The sequence below is a fragment of the Ascidia mentula genome, chromosome 5 (assembly GCF_947561715.1).
Source record: "Ascidia mentula chromosome 5, kaAscMent1.1, whole genome shotgun sequence".
Classification (NCBI taxonomy): Eukaryota; Metazoa; Chordata; class Ascidiacea; order Phlebobranchia; family Ascidiidae; genus Ascidia; species Ascidia mentula.
The window spans coordinates 1,685,972-1,705,578 of NC_138570.1; the positions used below are offsets into that span (position 1 = coordinate 1,685,972).

General features: G+C 38.2%; 3 protein-coding genes across 3 annotated transcripts in view; 1 reads left to right on the top strand and 2 right to left on the bottom strand.

Annotated features, from left to right (window-relative positions):
* Positions 1–14,206, bottom strand: part of LOC145902036 (calcineurin-binding protein cabin-1-like) — a 38,168-nt gene extending 23,962 nt beyond the window's left edge. The window contains exons 1-34 of the mRNA XM_082989873.1: positions 14,128–14,206; positions 13,975–14,061; positions 13,669–13,782; positions 13,037–13,189; positions 12,556–12,736; positions 12,243–12,372; positions 11,967–12,015; positions 11,798–11,902; positions 11,348–11,489; positions 10,580–11,056; positions 10,140–10,236; positions 10,014–10,074; positions 9,707–9,833; positions 9,289–9,455; positions 7,868–7,983; positions 7,270–7,355; positions 6,793–6,999; positions 6,413–6,563; positions 5,798–6,041; positions 5,626–5,713; positions 5,297–5,486; positions 4,914–5,020; positions 4,783–4,852; positions 4,545–4,670; positions 3,977–4,133; positions 3,403–3,617; positions 3,013–3,103; positions 2,649–2,788; positions 2,090–2,207; positions 1,661–1,797; positions 1,026–1,213; positions 875–963; positions 715–820; positions 228–362 (exon numbers count right to left, since the gene is read on the bottom strand). Of these exons, the coding sequence (XP_082845999.1) occupies positions 228–362; positions 715–820; positions 875–963; positions 1,026–1,213; positions 1,661–1,797; positions 2,090–2,207; positions 2,649–2,788; positions 3,013–3,103; positions 3,403–3,617; positions 3,977–4,133; positions 4,545–4,670; positions 4,783–4,852; positions 4,914–5,020; positions 5,297–5,486; positions 5,626–5,713; positions 5,798–6,041; positions 6,413–6,563; positions 6,793–6,999; positions 7,270–7,355; positions 7,868–7,983; positions 9,289–9,455; positions 9,707–9,833; positions 10,014–10,074; positions 10,140–10,236; positions 10,580–11,056; positions 11,348–11,489; positions 11,798–11,902; positions 11,967–12,015; positions 12,243–12,372; positions 12,556–12,736; positions 13,037–13,189; positions 13,669–13,782; positions 13,975–14,061; positions 14,128–14,130 (4,654 nt within the window). The 5' untranslated portion in view covers positions 14,131–14,206. The remainder of the gene's footprint in view (positions 1–227; positions 363–714; positions 821–874; positions 964–1,025; positions 1,214–1,660; positions 1,798–2,089; positions 2,208–2,648; positions 2,789–3,012; positions 3,104–3,402; positions 3,618–3,976; positions 4,134–4,544; positions 4,671–4,782; positions 4,853–4,913; positions 5,021–5,296; positions 5,487–5,625; positions 5,714–5,797; positions 6,042–6,412; positions 6,564–6,792; positions 7,000–7,269; positions 7,356–7,867; positions 7,984–9,288; positions 9,456–9,706; positions 9,834–10,013; positions 10,075–10,139; positions 10,237–10,579; positions 11,057–11,347; positions 11,490–11,797; positions 11,903–11,966; positions 12,016–12,242; positions 12,373–12,555; positions 12,737–13,036; positions 13,190–13,668; positions 13,783–13,974; positions 14,062–14,127) is intronic.
* Positions 14,207–14,424: 218 nt separating this feature from the next.
* Positions 14,425–17,691, top strand: LOC145903999 (integrator complex subunit 11-like). The gene is made up of 11 exons (XM_082992201.1): positions 14,425–14,706; positions 14,915–15,143; positions 15,349–15,563; positions 15,693–15,834; positions 15,899–16,041; positions 16,183–16,381; positions 16,447–16,605; positions 16,676–16,857; positions 17,014–17,071; positions 17,129–17,266; positions 17,409–17,691. Exons 1-11 carry the CDS (start codon positions 14,504–14,506, stop codon positions 17,547–17,549), a joined length of 1,809 nt encoding a protein of 602 aa, XP_082848327.1. The 5' UTR covers positions 14,425–14,503; the 3' UTR covers positions 17,550–17,691.
* On the bottom strand, positions 17,562–19,341 carry LOC145904000 (12S rRNA N(4)-cytidine methyltransferase METTL15-like). Its single transcript, XM_082992202.1, has 4 exons — positions 19,075–19,341; positions 18,538–18,729; positions 18,151–18,221; positions 17,562–18,085 (listed from the first exon to the last, which is right to left on the bottom strand). Exons 1-4 carry the CDS (start codon positions 19,338–19,340, stop codon positions 17,562–17,564), a joined length of 1,053 nt encoding a protein of 350 aa, XP_082848328.1. The 5' UTR covers position 19,341.
* Positions 19,342–19,607: the final 266 nt, after the last annotated feature.

Here is a 19,607-nt window from a genome sequence, read left to right on the forward strand (position 1 = left end):
CAGCATCAGTATCGCCAAAACACTACGTTATTTTTTGTACTGATGATGCCCATAAGCATATGTATATAAACAAAGGCCGTGTAACAAAAACGATTTTTTTACGCAAAACCTACAGGAATGCATGTCAATTAAACGGTAATACGTCAAAAAAATGACGACATAACCTTGTATGGATACTTAATACAATGTAAGGGATTGTGGGAAAAAAATATGTTTAAAGTCCACACCTAAACTTTGCCGATCCATCGAAGTCCCGTCCCCGGATAACATTCTTGCCCGAGGTGATGGGGCAACTTTATCCGATTTTACGGTTCCCTGGGTGTCACCGTCTGTTGACGTCACAGAGGGCTGTGTGTCGTCATCTGTGTTAATAAAGTACATGGTTCCAATGCTTCTACACGAGTGCTAAAAACCCCATGGTAAATAAAAATGCCCAAATCACAATATAAGCCTGGAAACATGTAAAATTGCAGACCGCGTCAATGTAAAATTGCAGACCGCGTCACAGCCTTGTTGTGATGCAAATTGAAACGCATTGTGACGTAGTTAAATTTTGACAGGGATAGAATTTTCAAAAACATATATGGGTCGTGACCAATCTGGCATCTTAAAAAGGGGTCCGCCTGGACAACAGGGACTGACGGCCACTGATGCACAAAGAGTGGCAAATAATTGGTCGGATTGTAGCACAGACATAAGTTATTCACAACTTACCTGTTCTCTCTTCCACTTCGATATTAAGTGCATTAAGAACGGCATCGGGCAGCAACGAACCCATTGTAAGATCGGAAGATTCGGACACGGCAGCGAGTTTAGTCGGCTGAAAAAAATCAAGTTTGCCGCCAAATTTGCTGATATCAAAATAATTTCAAACCTTGTCGGGGTCGGCGACAGTAAATTGGGATGTCGGTTTTCGTTCTTCCCGGTGAACAAAAGGACTTCTGGACATTTGTTCCACAACGTCTGTTCGTTTTGAAATTCGTATTAAATGATATTAAAGATTTATTCAACAAACCGCGCCCCACCTTTCATGAGAAACAATTCATCGCTTGTGACGTCATACTCCAAGGGTTGGTTCAAATACCCGACGGTTTTCTTAATCCGTACCAGCAGGTACTTCAGAATGGAAGCGTGGACGCGAAAGTGCATCTCTAGCGCCTCTATCGCCAAGTCGTTGACGGCCCCGTATTTCGGTAGAATCCGTTTCGGATATCTTGTATTCGTATAAAATATGCATTTAAAAATAAGAATAACTTCTTACAATTACAAATATAGATGCGATTCTGATTCTTAAATATGTTTCAAACAACAGCCCGTTTCCTGAGCCCCATTAAAATATGCAGCTCACTTCCAATGCCATGAAATGCGAATCATAAATTTTGTAACCTGACAGCTAACATTATGCTGACTTCGCAAATTGCTTGCTTTTATGTAGATTAATGCCAGTTTAAATGCAGGTTAGTTAAGAACTCGTTTAGAACAAAAGTTAAGCATTTTTGCGCAAAGTTTGTTTCGATCAATTCTAAACTTTATTTCTGTCTATTTAAGTTGAAAAACAGCTCTACAGAAGAAATGGCGAAATGTGATCACTTAATCGGGTATGTCAAAGAGAACAATCGAATGCATGTAAATTTATGGTCAAGTTCTGATATTAACAAACTTTGCGTGACGTCGGTGCAGAATCTCGGTCGAGGATTGGTAGCAGCGGAGGTATTCGCTTAGGGGTTTTCCCTCCTTCTCGCACAGCTTTCCGATCATGTATTCAATCAACCACTCCTCGTCGTACACGTCATCACTCTGGAAGACATGAACTACTAGTTAGTTGATATTTGAGCTGATGTATGGAAATACAAGCGATCATTCATAAAAAACTTTAGGGGAAAATTTCCGCACTAACTTTGATCCTAAGGTTTTCGAAATACATAACCTAAATAAATAAATCAAATCGTTTAGGTTCAATATGATTGATAGTGTGTTTAATTAACTGCACAACAAAAAGTATCCAAAAACAGGTTTATAGATTCAGTTACACTTTTCAGTTGGTTGAAGACTGTTCAACCCGGTAACTTGTGTTAGTTTGCCAACTTACGTCACTCTCCCGTACAACTTCGAAACATTTCCTCGCAGTCTTCAACATTTCTATCTTCTTGTCCGCGACTATTTTTCTTTCATCGTCAGAAAGACGAACGGATTTGCGTTTCAGTTGCCTGTAACGTCACAAAAGGTAAGAACACTTGTCCAATTGTGGATTAAAGGTTTTGTGAACCGACGCAGATCCAAGAGAATATAATGCTTTATGGTGCTAAGTTATGATTTAATATTACTTAGTGGTTGATAACTAAGCGCGGAATGTTGATGTGAATTTGTGTTTAGATTCGCGTGTAAGCAATGAATTCCCGAGTCAGAAGTCGACAATCCAAAACTCCGGAGCACCAAGTGGTTCTTTTATAACTTGGATCCATAAATATGCCAACATATTTGGCAAAAAGGTGCATTGGCTCGAAAATTTGTACTTCCAGGGGCAAAATAGGCTCTTTGTAATTTAAAATAGGTTCCCCCAGGATTTGTTTTAGTCTCAAAAATAGGACTATCTGGATCTTTGTACGGCACAGGTGACGATCTCAGACTCCGGTAAATGTGACCGATACCTTGAGTACATGGAGTGCATCCAATAAGCCAGAGTTGCATACTCGATCCATAGTTTTCCACTTCCAGATTCGAAGCTGAGTGCGCGTTTAAAGCAGGAAAGTGCTATCAGGCCTTTCTTCTCTGTACCGCTGTCAGAGGGCTGAAAGAAAATCGGGGTCACCAGTTTAAACGAAACGCATACACGAGGTTTGCATACAGGTTAACGTTTCCAAACAAATACTACAGGAGATAGGAACACTAACAATAACTCAATGCGCAATAGCATTAAGTATTACCTGGAAACTGAAAAAACTAAGGGAACAGTCTTGCACAATAGCAATGATGTATTTTTTTAATTCAACAAAAGTGAAAAACGAAACCAACCTTGTGTTGTGATTTTTTATTCTCGCACAAACGCAGTCGATCGTCTGTTTGACTCGATCTTGCCAAAGCCATCCCAGCCCACGAGTCGAATCTAAACCAGAACAAGTGGGAAATGTAAGCTGGGATTAGAAAACGTTACATCTCCTATAATTTCCACAACCTTGCGATGGTAAAAGTATGGGCATAAAATGTTTGTCAAAATGTTCAGCATTAGAAGCGAGTGTGTGATTTATTATCATTAATGCTCTCATACTAATTTGCTCAACTTTGCATTGACAAAAATCATTCGTTGTCCACTTTGTTAACTGCGAATAAGTGTTCTCTGACGCAAAAGACGCAAAACCGTTCATAAAAAAAAATCTCACTCCTGGCGGCCCAACTCCCCCCTACCTTTTCGGGTTGATCCTCAAGTCGAGGAGATAATACTTAACAGCTTTCGTCATCTCCCTGTTCTTAAAGTAATAATCTCCCAACAAGTAGTACATGTCACCCAGAGCCCGGACCTCCTCGCAGTCGCCTTTAAGTGACGTCAGAGTAACGGTGACGTCATTGCAATTCGTCTCGACGAAATTGATGACGTCGGAGTCGGAGTTGGGTACTTGGGCCTAAACATAGGATGAATAAAAATCCAGTTTTTGTAAATCTACTTGATATTTTTTAATTAATATCTTCTGTATTTTCTTTTAGCTGAGATTAACTTGACCTTTTAGCTGAGAGCCGAAGTAACGACAACGAAATGATTGGTTTTTAAAGTTAATTTGTTGTTTTGTCGTTAAGGAAAACCTATAGATGTGAGCAGGAGAATGGTTGCCGTCAACCCCTCAAAAACAATCTCTTTACATTCATCTGTATGTGTGCATGGTGGCATCACACAACGTAGAAAATTTGTGGAGCCATAACTTCATCATCTTCAACGCTCGCCAATAAAGGTGAAAATTAACAAACTTAAATCTAGGATTGTCACCTGCACGGATTGAGGGACGTGGTTGAGAGCTCTCAATATCAGTTGAGACAGGTCGAGGGAAACGGTGATGGCTTTGAAACTGTCGAACTCCGGTAGATGAGGAGGTCTCGAGAAGTTGAACATTGCCAAGAAATCAGTCCAAGTTGCAGATAACTGTCTGTTAAAGGAAGTTCATTAACACATTGATAATACTATAGGGGTATGTATTTGGAAACATGGAATTATGCGACTAACTTTACACCGACAAAAAAATTGCTTGGCCTTCAGAATTGCCTTACAACCATGACGTAATATTGCCGTTGTGACCAGGTCGCACATAGCATTGTACGTTATTATACATTGTAAGTAGTAAACATACGACTAATGCTTTGCAGGCTAAACCGAAAACCAAATTTTGCTCGGCGTTGATAACAACATTAAAATCAAGTGGAAAACCCCTGTTCTCTGGCTAGGTAACCAACTAAACCACTGCTTTTGGGACGTTTAAGTCGAAATTGTGGCTATGTCCACAGGTCACTAATCGTGACGTCATTGTGCCCATTGTGGCGCATTGGGCGAAGTAACTCACTTGACATTGTGATCTTGGAGATATCGAACTTTTCCTTTGTTCGGGAAAGCGAATAAACAGTAGAAACACTGCTCAACCAAGCGTGTCAACGCGTTCCGCATGGCCGGCAAGAGCTGGTGCTTTATTCTGAGAAAAGAAAACATTGAGAATTGCTTAAAAAACAAGCTGTACAGGTCGCATGTGAGCATAATTTATTTTGTATGGGCTTGTATATTTTCTAGCAAGAATTGTGACGTACTTTTTGAATCTGACGTTGTATTCTTCGACGACGAACCTCAGCAGCATTCCGTCGTTTTGACAACACATTCCTACAAACGAACGAACTCATTAAAACACATAGAAATTTAACGAACCAATATGTTTTTGCACCTCGTGCTCCCGTCCACTGGTGGGCGGTATTGAGCAGGCCGAATGACGCAGGCAATTCCTTGGCGAAACTGGAGAAGTCAACATCTTTTTCGTCAAACTTCACAACTCTGGAACATAGGAATTTTTGGCTCATTTCTCTTCAATTTCAAAAAATTCTCAGTGCATTCGGTAAAAAAACACTGCAAGTGAAAAGTTATTTCGAAACTTGAATTAAACAAAAACGGCATTTTTAATCTACCTCAACAATGTTTTACTCATTATATAGAATGTTTAATAAAAACTTAATATATGTACGTGACAAAGGGTGTTTAATTAATTTCCAAATCATTTGCATGAAATTATTTACGATAGATAAACACCCACAATTTAATCTCGAAGCTTACTTGTACATCACAATCCACATCATGGCTACGATATTGGAGACTGTGGTTTTAGCGAGAAACGACCTTCCCTCGTCTAGTTCAGTGAATATGAATCCCATCGCCGAAGCGAGGTTCTGACACAGACCTGCTCTGTGACTTCCTTTCATTTCCTCGAATATGGCGACATCGTCTTTGAGCGCTCGAGCCAAGACTGTAAAATAAATGAAACATTAACATACAGGCACCCTGTAGGTCGATTCAGAACTTTCCAAGTTGCTTAAATTAAAAAAAATATCAAAGTCCCTATAGTGCGAATAAATTTATGAACACAGTAACGATATGCTCCTTACTTTGCAAGACCACATGAAGGGTGGAAGTCCATTCTTTCAGAAGCCTCTTATTGCCATGCATCTCCCCCATATCGCCACCTCGGTTTTCCTTAAAACAGTTTGAAAGTTGCCACAAGAAAGTTATATATTTGATACAATGTTCCGGCAACTTTTGCAGAGAAAAATTTTGTACCTTTCCAGCAGAAGCCTTCTGGGCATTGAGCACGATTTCCGCGACCACACAGCGCGCGCTTTCCACAACTCCTATCTTGTCGTGCACTTTCTCGTGAGAGATGAGAAGCTGCCTGATCTGACGTGGGCGCTCCGGATTGGAGGCAAGCTGGGGTTTGTCAGTTAAAGTCGAGGTTAGAAGTTGGATCACGTCGGAGTAAGATTCGCTCTCGAAAAGTCGCTTCACGTCATCAAGAACTTTTTTTCTGGATAAAATAAAGAGTTTTTTTCGACTTGTTTTATTCACTACGCGCTGTAAATCATGCCTTGTAAAATTTCATGACGCCGCAATACACAAATTGTAAATGTTTTATTGGGGGCAAATTCGCCCACGTGTAACGATTGTACAGGTAAGCTTTAATAGCATGATTTGCCGAGAAAAGAAGTTGATCATAATCGTATCATTGTACGTAAGAAATTTGTCTCCACATGTTCAATAGTAAGCTTATGGCGACGCCGAAAAACATTGAAATGACCAGTGCGTCGCGAAACCCTATTTGCTAACATTTGCTACAGTGCATTATGAATTGTGTACAAGGTTCCAACGGTAAATGATGTAAACACAGAGGCAACGTACCTTTCAAACACCGCCAATCGCTCCTTGACCGTCTTTAGCGAAATGATGGAACCAACATGTAAGTTTGGAAGTTGGAGGAAGAACTTCCCGTGTTGCGATGAAGAAGGGAGTTCGGATTGTTCGTAAGATCGACAAGCGAATTCAAGAAGATCTGACAATACAGTTGTTGTATTATGACAATTAAACTTTTATTGTGACAAACTTTAGGAAGTTAACTTGAAGATAATGATGTTAATAAACTAAATATATAACGAAAATGCCACAACAAATACATCAAGCCCGACAGAAAACACTACAATAATATCGAATTCAAAAAATATTTAACGGCGAACTCATAACAACCCCGTACAAAATTCCCACAACAACATATTTCCTTTCACCTTTACAAACGTTAAGATCCCGGACAGCGTCTTTGCTTGACCTGTGACCTCCCGTGAGCTTTGACCTCGCCCACAGAAATCTTAAACCGAATTGACGGAGGTCGGAGTTTGGCAACAAGTCATCACTCGAGGTCCGGAAGAGGCGACGATGAGGAAGAGCAGTTTCAAGGGTGAGAAGAAGACTCTCAAGGTCATTCGCGGTTACTCCTGTAGTTCGAAAGAACACGTGACACGTTATCAGAGCCAACCAAATATGCTGATAATTAACCACATACTCTGGTGGCTTAAGTTATGATTTTTTTAAGCGCTACGACCATCATGTTTTAAGTGTACCAAAGGGAAATTTACAGAATATTGAAACAACTATCATAATTCTCTTCAAAAAAGAGATTTAATATTCTCGCATGATTGACATAAAAAATACTTCACAGAAGGAATGTGTATAAACAATATTACGTATGGGAATAATAATCTTACCCAGGCGGGTTTTAGTTTTTTTCTCGTTGTGATCAATCTGGCATTCGACGAAGTTCAACACGTTGTAAAGAGTATCGCGGTATCTCCTGCAGATATAAGTTAACTTTAAGCATTTAAAACTCCAGCAAGCGCCCAAGTCCGAGATTCGACTTAAGGCAACACTGAACATCGAACATAAACGTATTAGTTATAGCCAGGGCTAAACGTGGGCCAGAACAGTCCGGAATTAATATTTTCTGTTTTATTGTTTTCAACATGTTAACACTTTACTTCGTAAAACCAGTCTTATACCCTATATGTCATAAATCCGTGCTTCTGGGTTGCATCAGTCAGTTTAGTCAGTTTATTTCCGCGAATTGAAATAAAATAAAGTAATGTGCATATTTTGTGTACAGCGGGTGATGCTGACTATAGGACACAAAAATCCTTTATCAACCGCCAGCACCACTGATTTCTAGGAAGCAGATATTACGCTAGTTTCAAAAGAAAACAAACACAATAATTCCAAAATGAGGCACAGAAAAAAAGTACAAGAAATAATTGCAAAAAAATAAAGAAAGCATCATAATTGCTGAATAAAGCACAGTAATTTAGAAACCTGATATTATCCCCTCCTTCCACTTCTTCAGGTTCCAAATAATGCAAGTGGGGTTGAGTGCACGCAAACGCTCGAATAAGAACTTCTCTGGTGCCGAACGGCCATTGAAGAAATGCCTGTAAAAATGAGTTATATTGGACCGATTCCCAAATCGCTTGGTCACAAGAATAAATGTTAATTCACAAACCACTACACGAATTCTATGGTGTAGAGCGTTGTTGAAAAGGAGCCTACTTCACATAAGCAAGTAAATAACAGCTTTCTTCTATAACAAAACCGGGCTACTTCACATAAGCTAGTAAATAACAGCTTTCTTCTATAACAAACCCGGGCTACTTCACATAAGCAAGTAATAACAGCTTTCTTCTATAACAAAACCGGGCTACTTCACATAAGCTAGTAAATAACAGCTTTCTTCTATAACAAACCCGGGCTACTTCACATAAGCAAGTAAATAACAGCTTTCTTCTATAACAAAACCGGACTACTTCACATAAGCTGGTAAATAACAGCTTTCTTCTATAACAAACCCGGGCTACTTCACATAAGCAAGTAAATAACAGCTTTCTTCTATAACAAAACCGGGCTACTTCACATAAGCAAGTAAATAACAGCTTTCTTCTATAACAAAACCGGGCTACTTCACATAAGCAAGTAAATAACAGCTTTCTTCTATAACAAAACCGGGCTACTTCACATAAGCAAGTAAATAACAGCTTTCTTCTATAACAAACCCGGGCTACTTCACATAAGCAAGTAAATAACAGCTTTCTTCTATAATAAAACCGGGCTACTTCACATAAGCAAGTAAATAACAGCTTTCTTCTATAATAAAACCGGGCTACTTCACATAAGCTAGTAAATAACAGCTTTCTTCTATAACAAACCCGGGCTACTTCACATAAGCAAGTAAATAACAGCTTTCTTCTATAACAAAACCGGACTACTTCACATAAGCTGGTAAATAACAGCTTTCTTCTATAACAAACCCGGGCTACTTCACATAAGCAAGTAAATAACAGCTTTCTTCTATAACAAAACCGGGCTACTTCACATAAGCAAGTAAATAACAGCTTTCTTCTATAACAAAACCGGGCTACTTCACATAAGCAAGTAAATAACAGCTTTCTTCTATAATAAAACCGGGCTACTTCACATAAGCAAGTAAATAACAGCTTTCTTCTATAACAAAACCGGGCTACTTCACTTAAGCAGGTAAATAACAGCTTTCTTCTATAACAAAACCGGGCTACTTCACTTAAGCAGGTAAATAACAGCTTTCTTCTATAACAAAACCGGGCTACTTCACATAAGCAAGTAAATAACAGCTTTCTTCTATAACAAAACCGGGATTCGAACCCAGGTTGTCCAGGACAAGAGTCTACAACGATCACCACAACAACGCCTATCCAAAGACTCACCTTATCAGAAAGAGCAAAGCAAAACCTCTGCAGGAGATCAACGATAGCTTCCCCGTCATTGTTCTTCAAGAAATCAAGTACGTCATCGGCTTCCTTTATTGCGTCATACTTGACCGGTTTTGGATCTTCAGCGTGCGAATCGTTGTGATTCGGCATCTTTGTGGTTTCTGAAAAAGTCCACATACTTTGTCACAAGAAAATAGAAAGGTATGAATGATTATGATCAGTTCGTCACAAGAAATTGACGATTTTTTTGAGCTTTGTCATGCGAAACATAAGATTGTGGCTAAAATTCCCGGGCACACAAGGGGCAATCGTTGTCACATGGGACAAAAGTCGGAGAACAAGCAGACAATGTACGACAAAACAGTCTGGAAATAAATTATTTCATGGAAAACCCGTGGAATTAACGTCTTACCTTTGTTGGGGGTAGAGTTAATTTTGTCGTGGTCATCAGTTAGAAGCAAACTTGGAGGAAGCAAACGACACAATTTCAAACGGTAGTCGGTTTTCGGGGTCGGCGGAGATAAGATCTTCAATATTTGCTAAATTAAGACAGTTTGTCAATGCTACGGTTCTAGAATATGTCACGTCAAGTAAGTAATTATCAAGTTAAACTGCTGCATTTGGAAATGTAAACGTCAATTACAGCTCAATATTGAATATTGATATATGTACACGTTTTTGAACACAAACAGAGTAATTTCATGTGAAGGAATACTCACTTGTTGACCTTTCTTGGTAGAAACACGCACTCTAGTCGATCTTCGCTTAGAATTTTCGTCGCTGGAAAGATAACAGCAAGCACGTGAGTGTGACAGAAGGCATAGTATTAATAAATGAAATCTTACAGAAGGTCGGTGAGATTTCGTTTTCGCTTTCCTGTCCTTTTGCCCTTCATGGAGAGGTCCTGTAACTTCGGAGAACTTTCACCGGGATTTTCACCTTCTAGGATCCAGAATAATGTTGGTGTATAAAATGCTTTAGGAAAGTCGACAATTAATAACAATTTACGATAAGGTCGCTGCCAAGAGTCGCAGGGAGTCTAGTCAGTGTTATGTTAGCAGAGGTCGGACAGTAAAACAATTTAATTAAATGTTTTGTTTTGTTTATTTTCTTCAAATAATTTAAATATTTATTCCTTCCTAAAACTAATGCTGTTTTTTTAGTTGCCTTCAGGGCCGCTGTTTCGATTAAAAGTGTCATCAGTGCACTATTGGTTACTAAGGTCAGTAGCCAGATTACTTAAAACATTATTGGCCCTGCTTAAATGCAGTTTGTATTATTTCACCTTGCATTTCTTTTCCACCATCAACCTCTTTCACAACTTCGTCAAGTAGTCGACCCAGAACCCCAGAGCACTCATCTTTCACACAAACATTTTCGTTTGAAACTGACGTCACTATTTCGTCAACGATCTCCTTGACAACCATCTGGTCATCACATGACGTCACTGCAGGTTCTTCTTGCTTTACAATGTCATCCACAAGGCTCAGCACCAACTGACGTACGTCTGTTTGAAATATGACGTCATCGTCATAGCAAGTAATGTCCTGTGTCGAATCTTGGCTCGAATAAAAGTTGTCAGTGGTTACAGAGAGGTCAAAGGACACGGAAATTTGGGCGGACAAAATTCGATGGGGTTCGGTGGCAAGATTTGTTGTGACAAGTGAATCAACCGAGTCTTCCGACATTTCTCCGGGGATGTACGGACTTTTCGGCTGCGTCGCATCTTCGACATTTTTCTTGTCCTCGGTAAGTTTAACCTCTGTTGAGATAAGTTGGTAAAGTGTGGTAAATTATTGCTATTTATGGAAAGGTTGGAACGTTTCAAAATGTTCAGGTATTTACCAAAAAGCTCCGAATTTTCGCAATTTAAAAGTTTGTAATGGACTAAATTCTTTAATGGACGGGGCTGAAGGTACAGAAAAAATTCCAAGATAAAAAAGGGGATTATTGTGCATGTATAATATCATCCCAATGTCTCAAAGTTGGACAATTTTGTAAAATACAAACACATAATTGCTTCTGCTTTTTCTGTTCAACGATTATTCAATACCTTTTGCAGTTTGTTTTTTTATTTCAAGCTGCTCCTCTAAATACTTGATGTTGTTGAAAATACATCTTGAGGTAAATGTTGCGTTGTCATCAGTGTTGAAAATGTAATCATAAGTTTCTACGATAGAATTTCCAAGATTAACCTGAAAAGTTATAATATCTTGTATTTCGTTAAATGTTTTCACTAGAGCATGACAGGAAAATTTAAAATGCTCTAAAAATTTAGCAATTCTACACTAGCCAAAGTCAATATGGAAAAAAAATCGTAACAAGTTGGGCATTCAAAAATGTCAGGAACATAGATATCAGCAAAATATGGAACCCACATAAGAAGCGTTCCCAACAAACCAGTACACAAATTCTGAGAAGGAGCCTATGCAAACCCTCTGAATGCCACCAATGCTTAAATCAAGTAACCTGAACAAAGTTGTTACACTTGCATTTAACGTACCCATGTAAGCTCTTTTAATGCTGGCCTGATAGGAACATCATCAGGCGGAACAGGAACACAAGATTTTCTGTGTCTCTCTCTCAATGCCAACGCCTCGTCAATGTACTGAACAAAATTTACAGCAGGTAAAAATGACCACAACACGGGAGGTGGCAACACGCATATTTACCTCTTTAACTTCATCCTCGTCAATCTCAAGGTCATAAATGGTGAAATCACTGTTAAATGAATAGGAAGGATTATATCCTTGGTATATTTTAAATATTTTTGCAGAATGTGGTAGTTTTAAACATCTTTAGTTTGTCTACAAGAAAAATAAGATAGTATTGTAATGTACAATCACGATTAAGTAACGATTATGCTCTGACTGGCTATGGATTTATCTGTGTGAATTTTCCTATTGAGTAAAATGCAAGATGCACAAAATACATCAGCCATTTCTTACCAGTTTCTAAATAAGTGCTGAGTATCCTTTCTCAAGTGGGGACAGTCCTTGTACATTCTCTCTCTAAGAATGAGTCCCTTTGCATACTCACGATTTCTTTCCAAAGCTTTTGCAATCCAGTACAAGCTGCCTGGAATAGTAAAAACATAATGTAAGCCATCCACAAATCGTCAAACCAAAAATCAGTGGTTGCTATGACATTGGATGAAACCGTAAAATCTTGGAATCTTCTGTGACATGCTGTGAGCTAAAAAGGTTGGTAACTACTGCTCTAAATAGAGTGTTTTTCAAGCTTAGGAAGGAAAAAACTTACTTTCATAATCCAATAAAGCAAAGAGAACTGTTACAGCAGAATCCAGACAAGGCCAATAGTTTTCATTGCAAGACAGACCACTGGTAAAAGCATGTCTGGCCAAAGCAAGCTTTCCAAGTGTAATTGCATGGCTTCCAATTCTTTGCCACAAAGTTACATCGGTTGTATCCAACATCACAGCCTACCAATGTACAACTACTGTTATGACATGTGGACGTTACTCATAATTTTAAAGAGAGTTGAAACTGATGTGGATTGGCAACATATCTGATTCTTCCTGGGCTACAAATCAATGAAACATACACTTTTGTTCGAAGTGTGTATGTTTGGTTTGGTCATCGTTTTTCAAAATATCATAGTACCTTGATGCAACATTTTATGTCCACAGTTTAAAAATCGGATAAGAGCATTTTTATGTCCTTAGGTACCACATGACAGTTCAAATGCAAAAGCAGCAAAAATTAGAAATCAACAAACCAACCTGCAAATAATGCTCCATGGCAGTTTCAATGTCCCCTTTATCTGCAGATATACTGGCCAGATTCTTATGAGTGGAATATTTGAGTATTAAACCCGGATCTTTCAAAGGTCTTTGCGTTGCCTCTCCATTCTCATCTACAAGGTTATGGGCAGCCTGAAAAAGCTTATACATTAGACATCAAATCAAAATCACTTCTATTTTGCATACAAAATTACTACGCACATGAACAATAGACATCGTACATAAAATATAGAATGGCCACCAATAAAACCATATTATCGAGTCAAGCACCCACAAAGTTTTTCCACATAATTACTGCAAATTGTATGTGTTGTTTTGCAAAGTGTTTTCTAATACACCAATATTACCATATCAATATTTATTACCACTAAAGACAAACAAAAAATAAAACACACTAAATGTACAGAACAACGTTTTCACTTGTTGTCAAAAGAATGTTACACACAAAAACATGAATTGATCAGTCATAAATGTTTTTGGAAATGATTTAGTGATTGATAAATGTATATGAAAAGATACGTAAATGTTACCAAAAACTTGTCTCCTGTGTCTACTCTCATCTAAAGTACACACAAATGACATATATAGGCCACTTAAGAGGTAATACGTACATCATTCACCAAGGACGTCTTGAGTAATTGTTCGTAGACTGTGAATGCGAGATCATTTTGGTTATCCCGCTGAAGCTGCAGAGCCTTGTTGTACAAATCAAATGCATGAACTTCCTGTAATTTGAAAACATGTGGCATTATATGAAGACCAAAATGCAGAAATGTTGAATAGCAAAGTGTTTGCAAATGGTTCAAACGCATAAACTATGTTGGTTGACACAAACTTTTAGGGGGAATACATGGCTTCTCCATTGACTTTAATTTAGCAAACAATTGATGGAATGAAAGACAGTAACTAAACCATACCTGAGCTTCTTTTGTTCCTTTCGCTTTAGCATTTCCACTTGCAGATTTATCTTCGATTTCTTTATCATTTAGCGCTGCAAGTTTGAACTAAAATACACACAAGACATAATTGAAAGGCAATCTACGTGTAAATGAACATAAAATAAGCCTTACCATTGCTTCTGGTCGCAATTTTTTACGAAGAAAACAAAAATAGTCAGGGACGATATCAGAACACAGACACAAACTGACAAAAAAATTATAAAAGCATGAGATTTCTATTTTATAAAAGTCCTATAATAGGGGATTGTTTAAAAGGGGATTTTTTGAATTAAAGTTACAAGGTAGGTATAGTAAAATTATCATCTATAAAATGAATATTGCGACAACATGAACCATGTTATGTAAATATATCCATAAATTAACTAAGCATTGTGTCGCACCTAATTAGGTTTTTGTATCTGTAGTGACTGCATCGTGTTGAGAAAGTTTATCGGTTTTCCCAACCAAAGGGGAAATTTAACTTCATAAATTCAGGTAATAGCGAGTAATGCCCGATATTAAAATTGTCCCGCTTGGCGCTGGCCAAGATGTTGGCCGAAGTTGCATCCTTGTCAGTCTTGGAGGCAAAAACATTATGCTCGATTGCGGGATGCACATGGGATTCAACGATGAAAGGAGGTTCCCATACTTTTCATACATCACCGGTGGCAATGGAACCCTCACAGAACACATTGATTGCGTCATCATTAGGTAATATTTGTCATATTTCACACTTCAAGGTTTAAGTCATTGAAATACATAGTTACACTTAATTTATTTAAATTATGCACACACACATAATTTAGATTGTAATCAATGCAGTGACTATAATGAAAAATAATCTGTGACACATTTAAAATTGACTAAACCACAACTTGCAATTAATTCATTATATTTATCCATGTTTGTGTTACTTAAGCCATTTCCATCTGGATCATTGTGGTGCACTCCCATACATGTCAGAAATGGTTGGATACGAAGGTCCCATTTACATGACACATCCAACCAAAGCTATTTGTCCCATTCTGCTGGAGGATTATCGCAAGATAACAGTAGACAGAAAGGGAGAAACCGACTTCTTCACAACCCAGATGATAAAGGATTGCATGAAGAAAGTTGTTGCAGTGAATCTACATCAGACTATTTATGTATGAAAGTTTTCAATAAACTGTGTACATTTGTGCTGAGATTTTAACATACTAAATAGTAGTTTTATTTTAAATAATGTGAAGAACCAGTTTGTTAATAATGGCTATAAAATTAAATCTTCCTACAGTTGTTTACTTTTGATAAACGTTCTGTGTTTTTTTGGCATTTACCAGAAAACTATTTCTTCGTTCATTTCCTCTGCAGGTTGACGAAGAGTTGGAAATCAAGGCATATTATGCAGGTCATGTGCTTGGTGCTGCGATGTTCTACATGAAAGTAGGAAGTGACTCTGTTCTTTACACGGGTGACTACAACATGACCCCAGACAGACACTTGGGGGCAGCATGGGTGGACAAATGCCGACCTAGCCTTCTGATCACAGAATCTACATATGCAACCACCATCCGAGATTCCAAAAGGTAAAGCTCTTGTAAAATAGTTTTCCGAGAACTACATTTGTTTGCAACATGCCGTAGTGCATAATTCAAAGATAAAGAACATAATTTTCAACAGTTGTCAGTTAAAATGTTAGGTTTGTTTTAATGCAGGTGCCGTGAACGAGATTTTTTGAAAAAGGTTCATGAGAGAATAGAAGACGGTGGGAAAGTTCTCATTCCAGTGTTTGCCTTGGGAAGAGCACAAGAGTTGTGCATTTTATTAGAATCCTATTGGGATCGAATGAACCTTAAGGTGCAGCACAGTACTTACACGAAGCATTTACTTTTTAGTGCAACAATCAGTTGACCTTCTACAGGTTCCCATATACTTCTCAACTGGTTTAACCAACAAAGCTACAGAGTATTACAAACTTTTCATCACCTGGACAAATCAAAAGATCAAAAACACATTTGTTGAACGAAACATGTTTGACTTTAAGCACATAAAAGGATTTAACAGGTACTTGCACCTAACAACAAGATATACACAAGTTGAAGTGAAGGAAAACTCATCATAATGAATTAGTCTTTATATACGAAAAAATTAATTAAAAAATGACCCAATTTGGATTCAATATTTCTGTGGTAAACAAAATTTCAGAGCTTACATTGAAAACCCTGGACCAATGGTTGTATTTGCAACACCTGGTATGCTCCATGGAGGATTGTCGCTTGAGATCTTTAAGAAATGGTGCACCAATGAGAAGAACATGATCATAATGCCAGGCTACTGTGTGGCAGGAACTGTCGGCAACAAAATCCTTTCGGGAATGCGAAAAATTGAACTAAAGCCAGGACAGGTGACGTTTTTTTGGAAATATTATTGTCATGACAATATGTGGGTAATTAATTTTGTTATGTGTAGGTTGTGGAGATTAAGATGCAAGTGCAGTACATGTCATTTAGTGCTCATGCTGATGCAAAAGGAATAATGCAGTTAATACGCATGTGTGAGCCAGAAAATGTGATGCTGGTCCATGGTGAAGCTGTGAAAATGGAATTTCTTGCATCCAAAATTAATAAAGCAAGTTTTTTTTTATGATACAACAGGAATTTAGTCAGGCAAGGTTAAACAAATATTTGTCCACATGCAGGAACTGAATTTACCATGTTTCAAACCAGCCAACGGGGAGACAGTTGTCATAACAACCAATCCACCAATTACAGTTGATGCCTCACTGAAACTTTTGGGAAAACACAGACAAGTCAAAGGAATTACTCCCAACCCTAAGAGGACTAAAACTATTCATGGAACTGTACTAATTAAGGGCAACAGGTTGTTATAAAGTCTACATTTATATGCCACAAGGCAAATTAAAAAAATTGTAATTCATACCTCAACTATATTATGACCCTAAGGTATTGCACTTCAAATTTGTCTATATTACTCATGGCAATGAAACCACAAGTTTTACAACATGTTTCTTTGCAGCATGCAACTTCTTGACCAGGAAGAAGCTATTGAAGAACTGGATTTGCCTAAACATGAGGTACATCCCAACTAAGCAGTCCTTGGACCATTTTCCTCATTATCATTTTATTTTTAGCTTCGGTTTACGTCGACAGTGTGTGTACCCAACATCCACCAGGTGGCAGCAACTTCACAACTTACAGACCACCTGAAGAAGACGTTAAAAGCCCATAACGTCAGCACATCAACAGATGGAAGCATACTGATTGATTCAGTAAGTTGTTTTAAAGAACAAATGTTGAATTTTCGGAGCATGGACATAATTCTTATATTCGGGAAATGAAGCACTAAATTATTCACCAATAAGGTCGTTTATTTTAGACGCAATGCGCACAATGCATAAAAATATGATCTAGGTGTTGCTAAGAGTACAACCAAGCGATGATGAAGATGCAAAGGATCTTAAAGTCCTCGTCTCCTGGCCTCTACATGATGAAGATCTTGGAACATATATTATGGACCTTCTGAAGTTAGGCCTACCAACACGAGTGTCATAACAGTTGCATTATTTAACATTTGTCGAGAGGATCAAAAGTTTCATCAACGTTCCGCGATGTTTTTATGATAACTCTCAACTTTGCTGAGCGCGCTCTTGGGTTATTTTCAATTTCAGTTTCTTTTGGCCTAACTACCCCTTTTCTGAAAAGAGTTAAATAATGTCCTGGCGCATTTGCTTCATCAATCTCATCACTTTTAATGGACTTATGTTCGTTTAAAGTTCTTTTGACAAGAATATCTTCTAATGGATGGAATGTAATAAATGCAAGACGTCCATTATCGCACAGATACTTTCCAGCGGTGTTGATTCCAGTGTACAGTTCATTGATTTCGTCATTGACAAATATGCGTAAGGCCATAAATGTTTTGGTCGCAGCATGTCTTTTTCTGCCAATAGAGTCTGTTCCGATCATGTGTGATGAATATGAAAACGCATTTCCCACTGCCTTTGCTAAACTTTTTGTGGAAGTGATTGGGCGATTTTCAACAATACTTCTCGCCACTTGTTTGCTTTTGCGTTCGTCTCCATACTTTGCTGTGAGAATGAACACCTCGTGATAAACCAATCAGTATCACTCGTAAAATAAATACATTGCCTACCTAAAATATTTGCTAGTTCTTTCTCATCCAAGTGGTTGACAACATCGGCCGCAGTAATTTGATCTGGGTCTCTGCAAATCCAAATGTATTACATGCTTACTCTTGATAAATGCTGCACCACATAAAGTTTGCCAAAAGCTAACATCCATCACAAAATAAGAATTATTATTGTCCAAACAATTTGCCACTTTATCTAGGCTACACATACAATATAAGAGGTTTTCAGAAAAACATGATCTTATACTTTTTAAATCAAATTATTTAGTTTTTGCATGAGTTACTACAACATAATTAAACAGAATATATATGACAGGTGAATTGGCATGGACATCCATAATACTGAGTCCAGTGTCCTATGGAATAATTTTAACTAATTGCATGCACAACCTGTTTCCATCCATCCTCATATCTAAAGGCCCATCGTGAGCAAGGGAAAATCCTCTGCTGCCTTCATCCAACTGCATCGAGGAACAACCGGGGTCAATCAAGGCCGCATTAATATCCGAAGGTTTGTAGCCAGCTTCATTCAAAAGATGGTCAAGCTCAGAAAACTTTCCAAGCAATGGTGTTACTCTGTCACTGAAGATATAAAGTTAATTGTGGGCCCAAAAGAGTTTTATTTGATAAAATATACTTTTGTGTGTATTGAAAATTATATTTATACTGTTCAAGGCCAAGTTGAACCCAATTATTGCATCTTATGATGTGCTGTGACATGTTTTACTCATTTACAATGAATGTTTTGTGCATTATGGGACATTCTATGCATCACCAGAAACAAGACAAGCTAGTTTGAAATCTGGGAACAACACTGATTTAAATTGATAACTAGCTTCTGTTGCTGGATATAGATATCTACTTAAGTAACACTATTTGTTATATGGTGATACTTTTGCAACTAAACATACCACAAAAATCCCGAACCTGTATTTCGCAGACATTTCCTTGGCCAAAGAAATCGCTCTTTGGTCCCGATCAACTGCAATAATACGAGAATTTGGGTATCTTTTTAAGATTTCCTCGCTATGGCCACCAGCGCCGAATGTCATGTCCAAGACGACGCTGTTTTCGGCCAGAGCAAGCGATTCCAAAACTTCATCCAGCAAAACCGGAATATGAAGAGGCCTGGTTGTCTTGGAAACACTGTCTGTTGCAGTGTGCATGAACCTGCACCAAACACGACCCAACATCTTGAACGACTCAAGCCTCTATGTGGTATGCTTTCGAAAAACGTAAACAATAACATAGCTGGACACGTGTTCTAGTCCTCCACAAGGCGACGCACTATTCCCGGAAGCAAGAATTATTTTAAAAAAATTGTCTCGCGGCGGGCAATTGGCAACATCGAGCAAGCTCCCGGCCTATATACCCCAAAACAAAACCTGATCGGGATTCGTGGGCAGGATATGCAGGGTTCAAATCCCGGTGTGGTTAAAAAACAGTTTGTCTCAGAAAGA

Bases quoted from the DNA above. Each gene is read 5' to 3' on its own strand.
- LOC145903999 (XM_082992201.1), top strand. From the start codon at position 14,504: ATGCCCGATATTAAAATTGTCCCGCTTGGCGCTGGCCAAGATGTTGGC. The intron at 14,707-14,914 runs GTAATATTTGTC...GTGTTACTTAAG, and splicing joins ATTGATTGCGTCATCATTAG to CCATTTCCATCTGGATCATT. The intron at 15,835-15,898 runs GTGCAGCACAGT...GACCTTCTACAG, and splicing joins GGGATCGAATGAACCTTAAG to GTTCCCATATACTTCTCAAC.
- LOC145904000 (XM_082992202.1), bottom strand. From the start codon at position 19,340: ATGTTGGGTCGTGTTTGGTGCAGGTTCATGCACACTGCAACAGACAGT. The intron at 18,222-18,537 runs GTTGTGCATGCA...TTGGATTTGCAG, and splicing joins ATGAGGATGGATGGAAACAG to AGACCCAGATCAAATTACTG. The intron at 18,086-18,150 runs GTAGGCAATGTA...TCATTCTCACAG, and splicing joins AGAACTAGCAAATATTTTAG to CAAAGTATGGAGACGAACGC.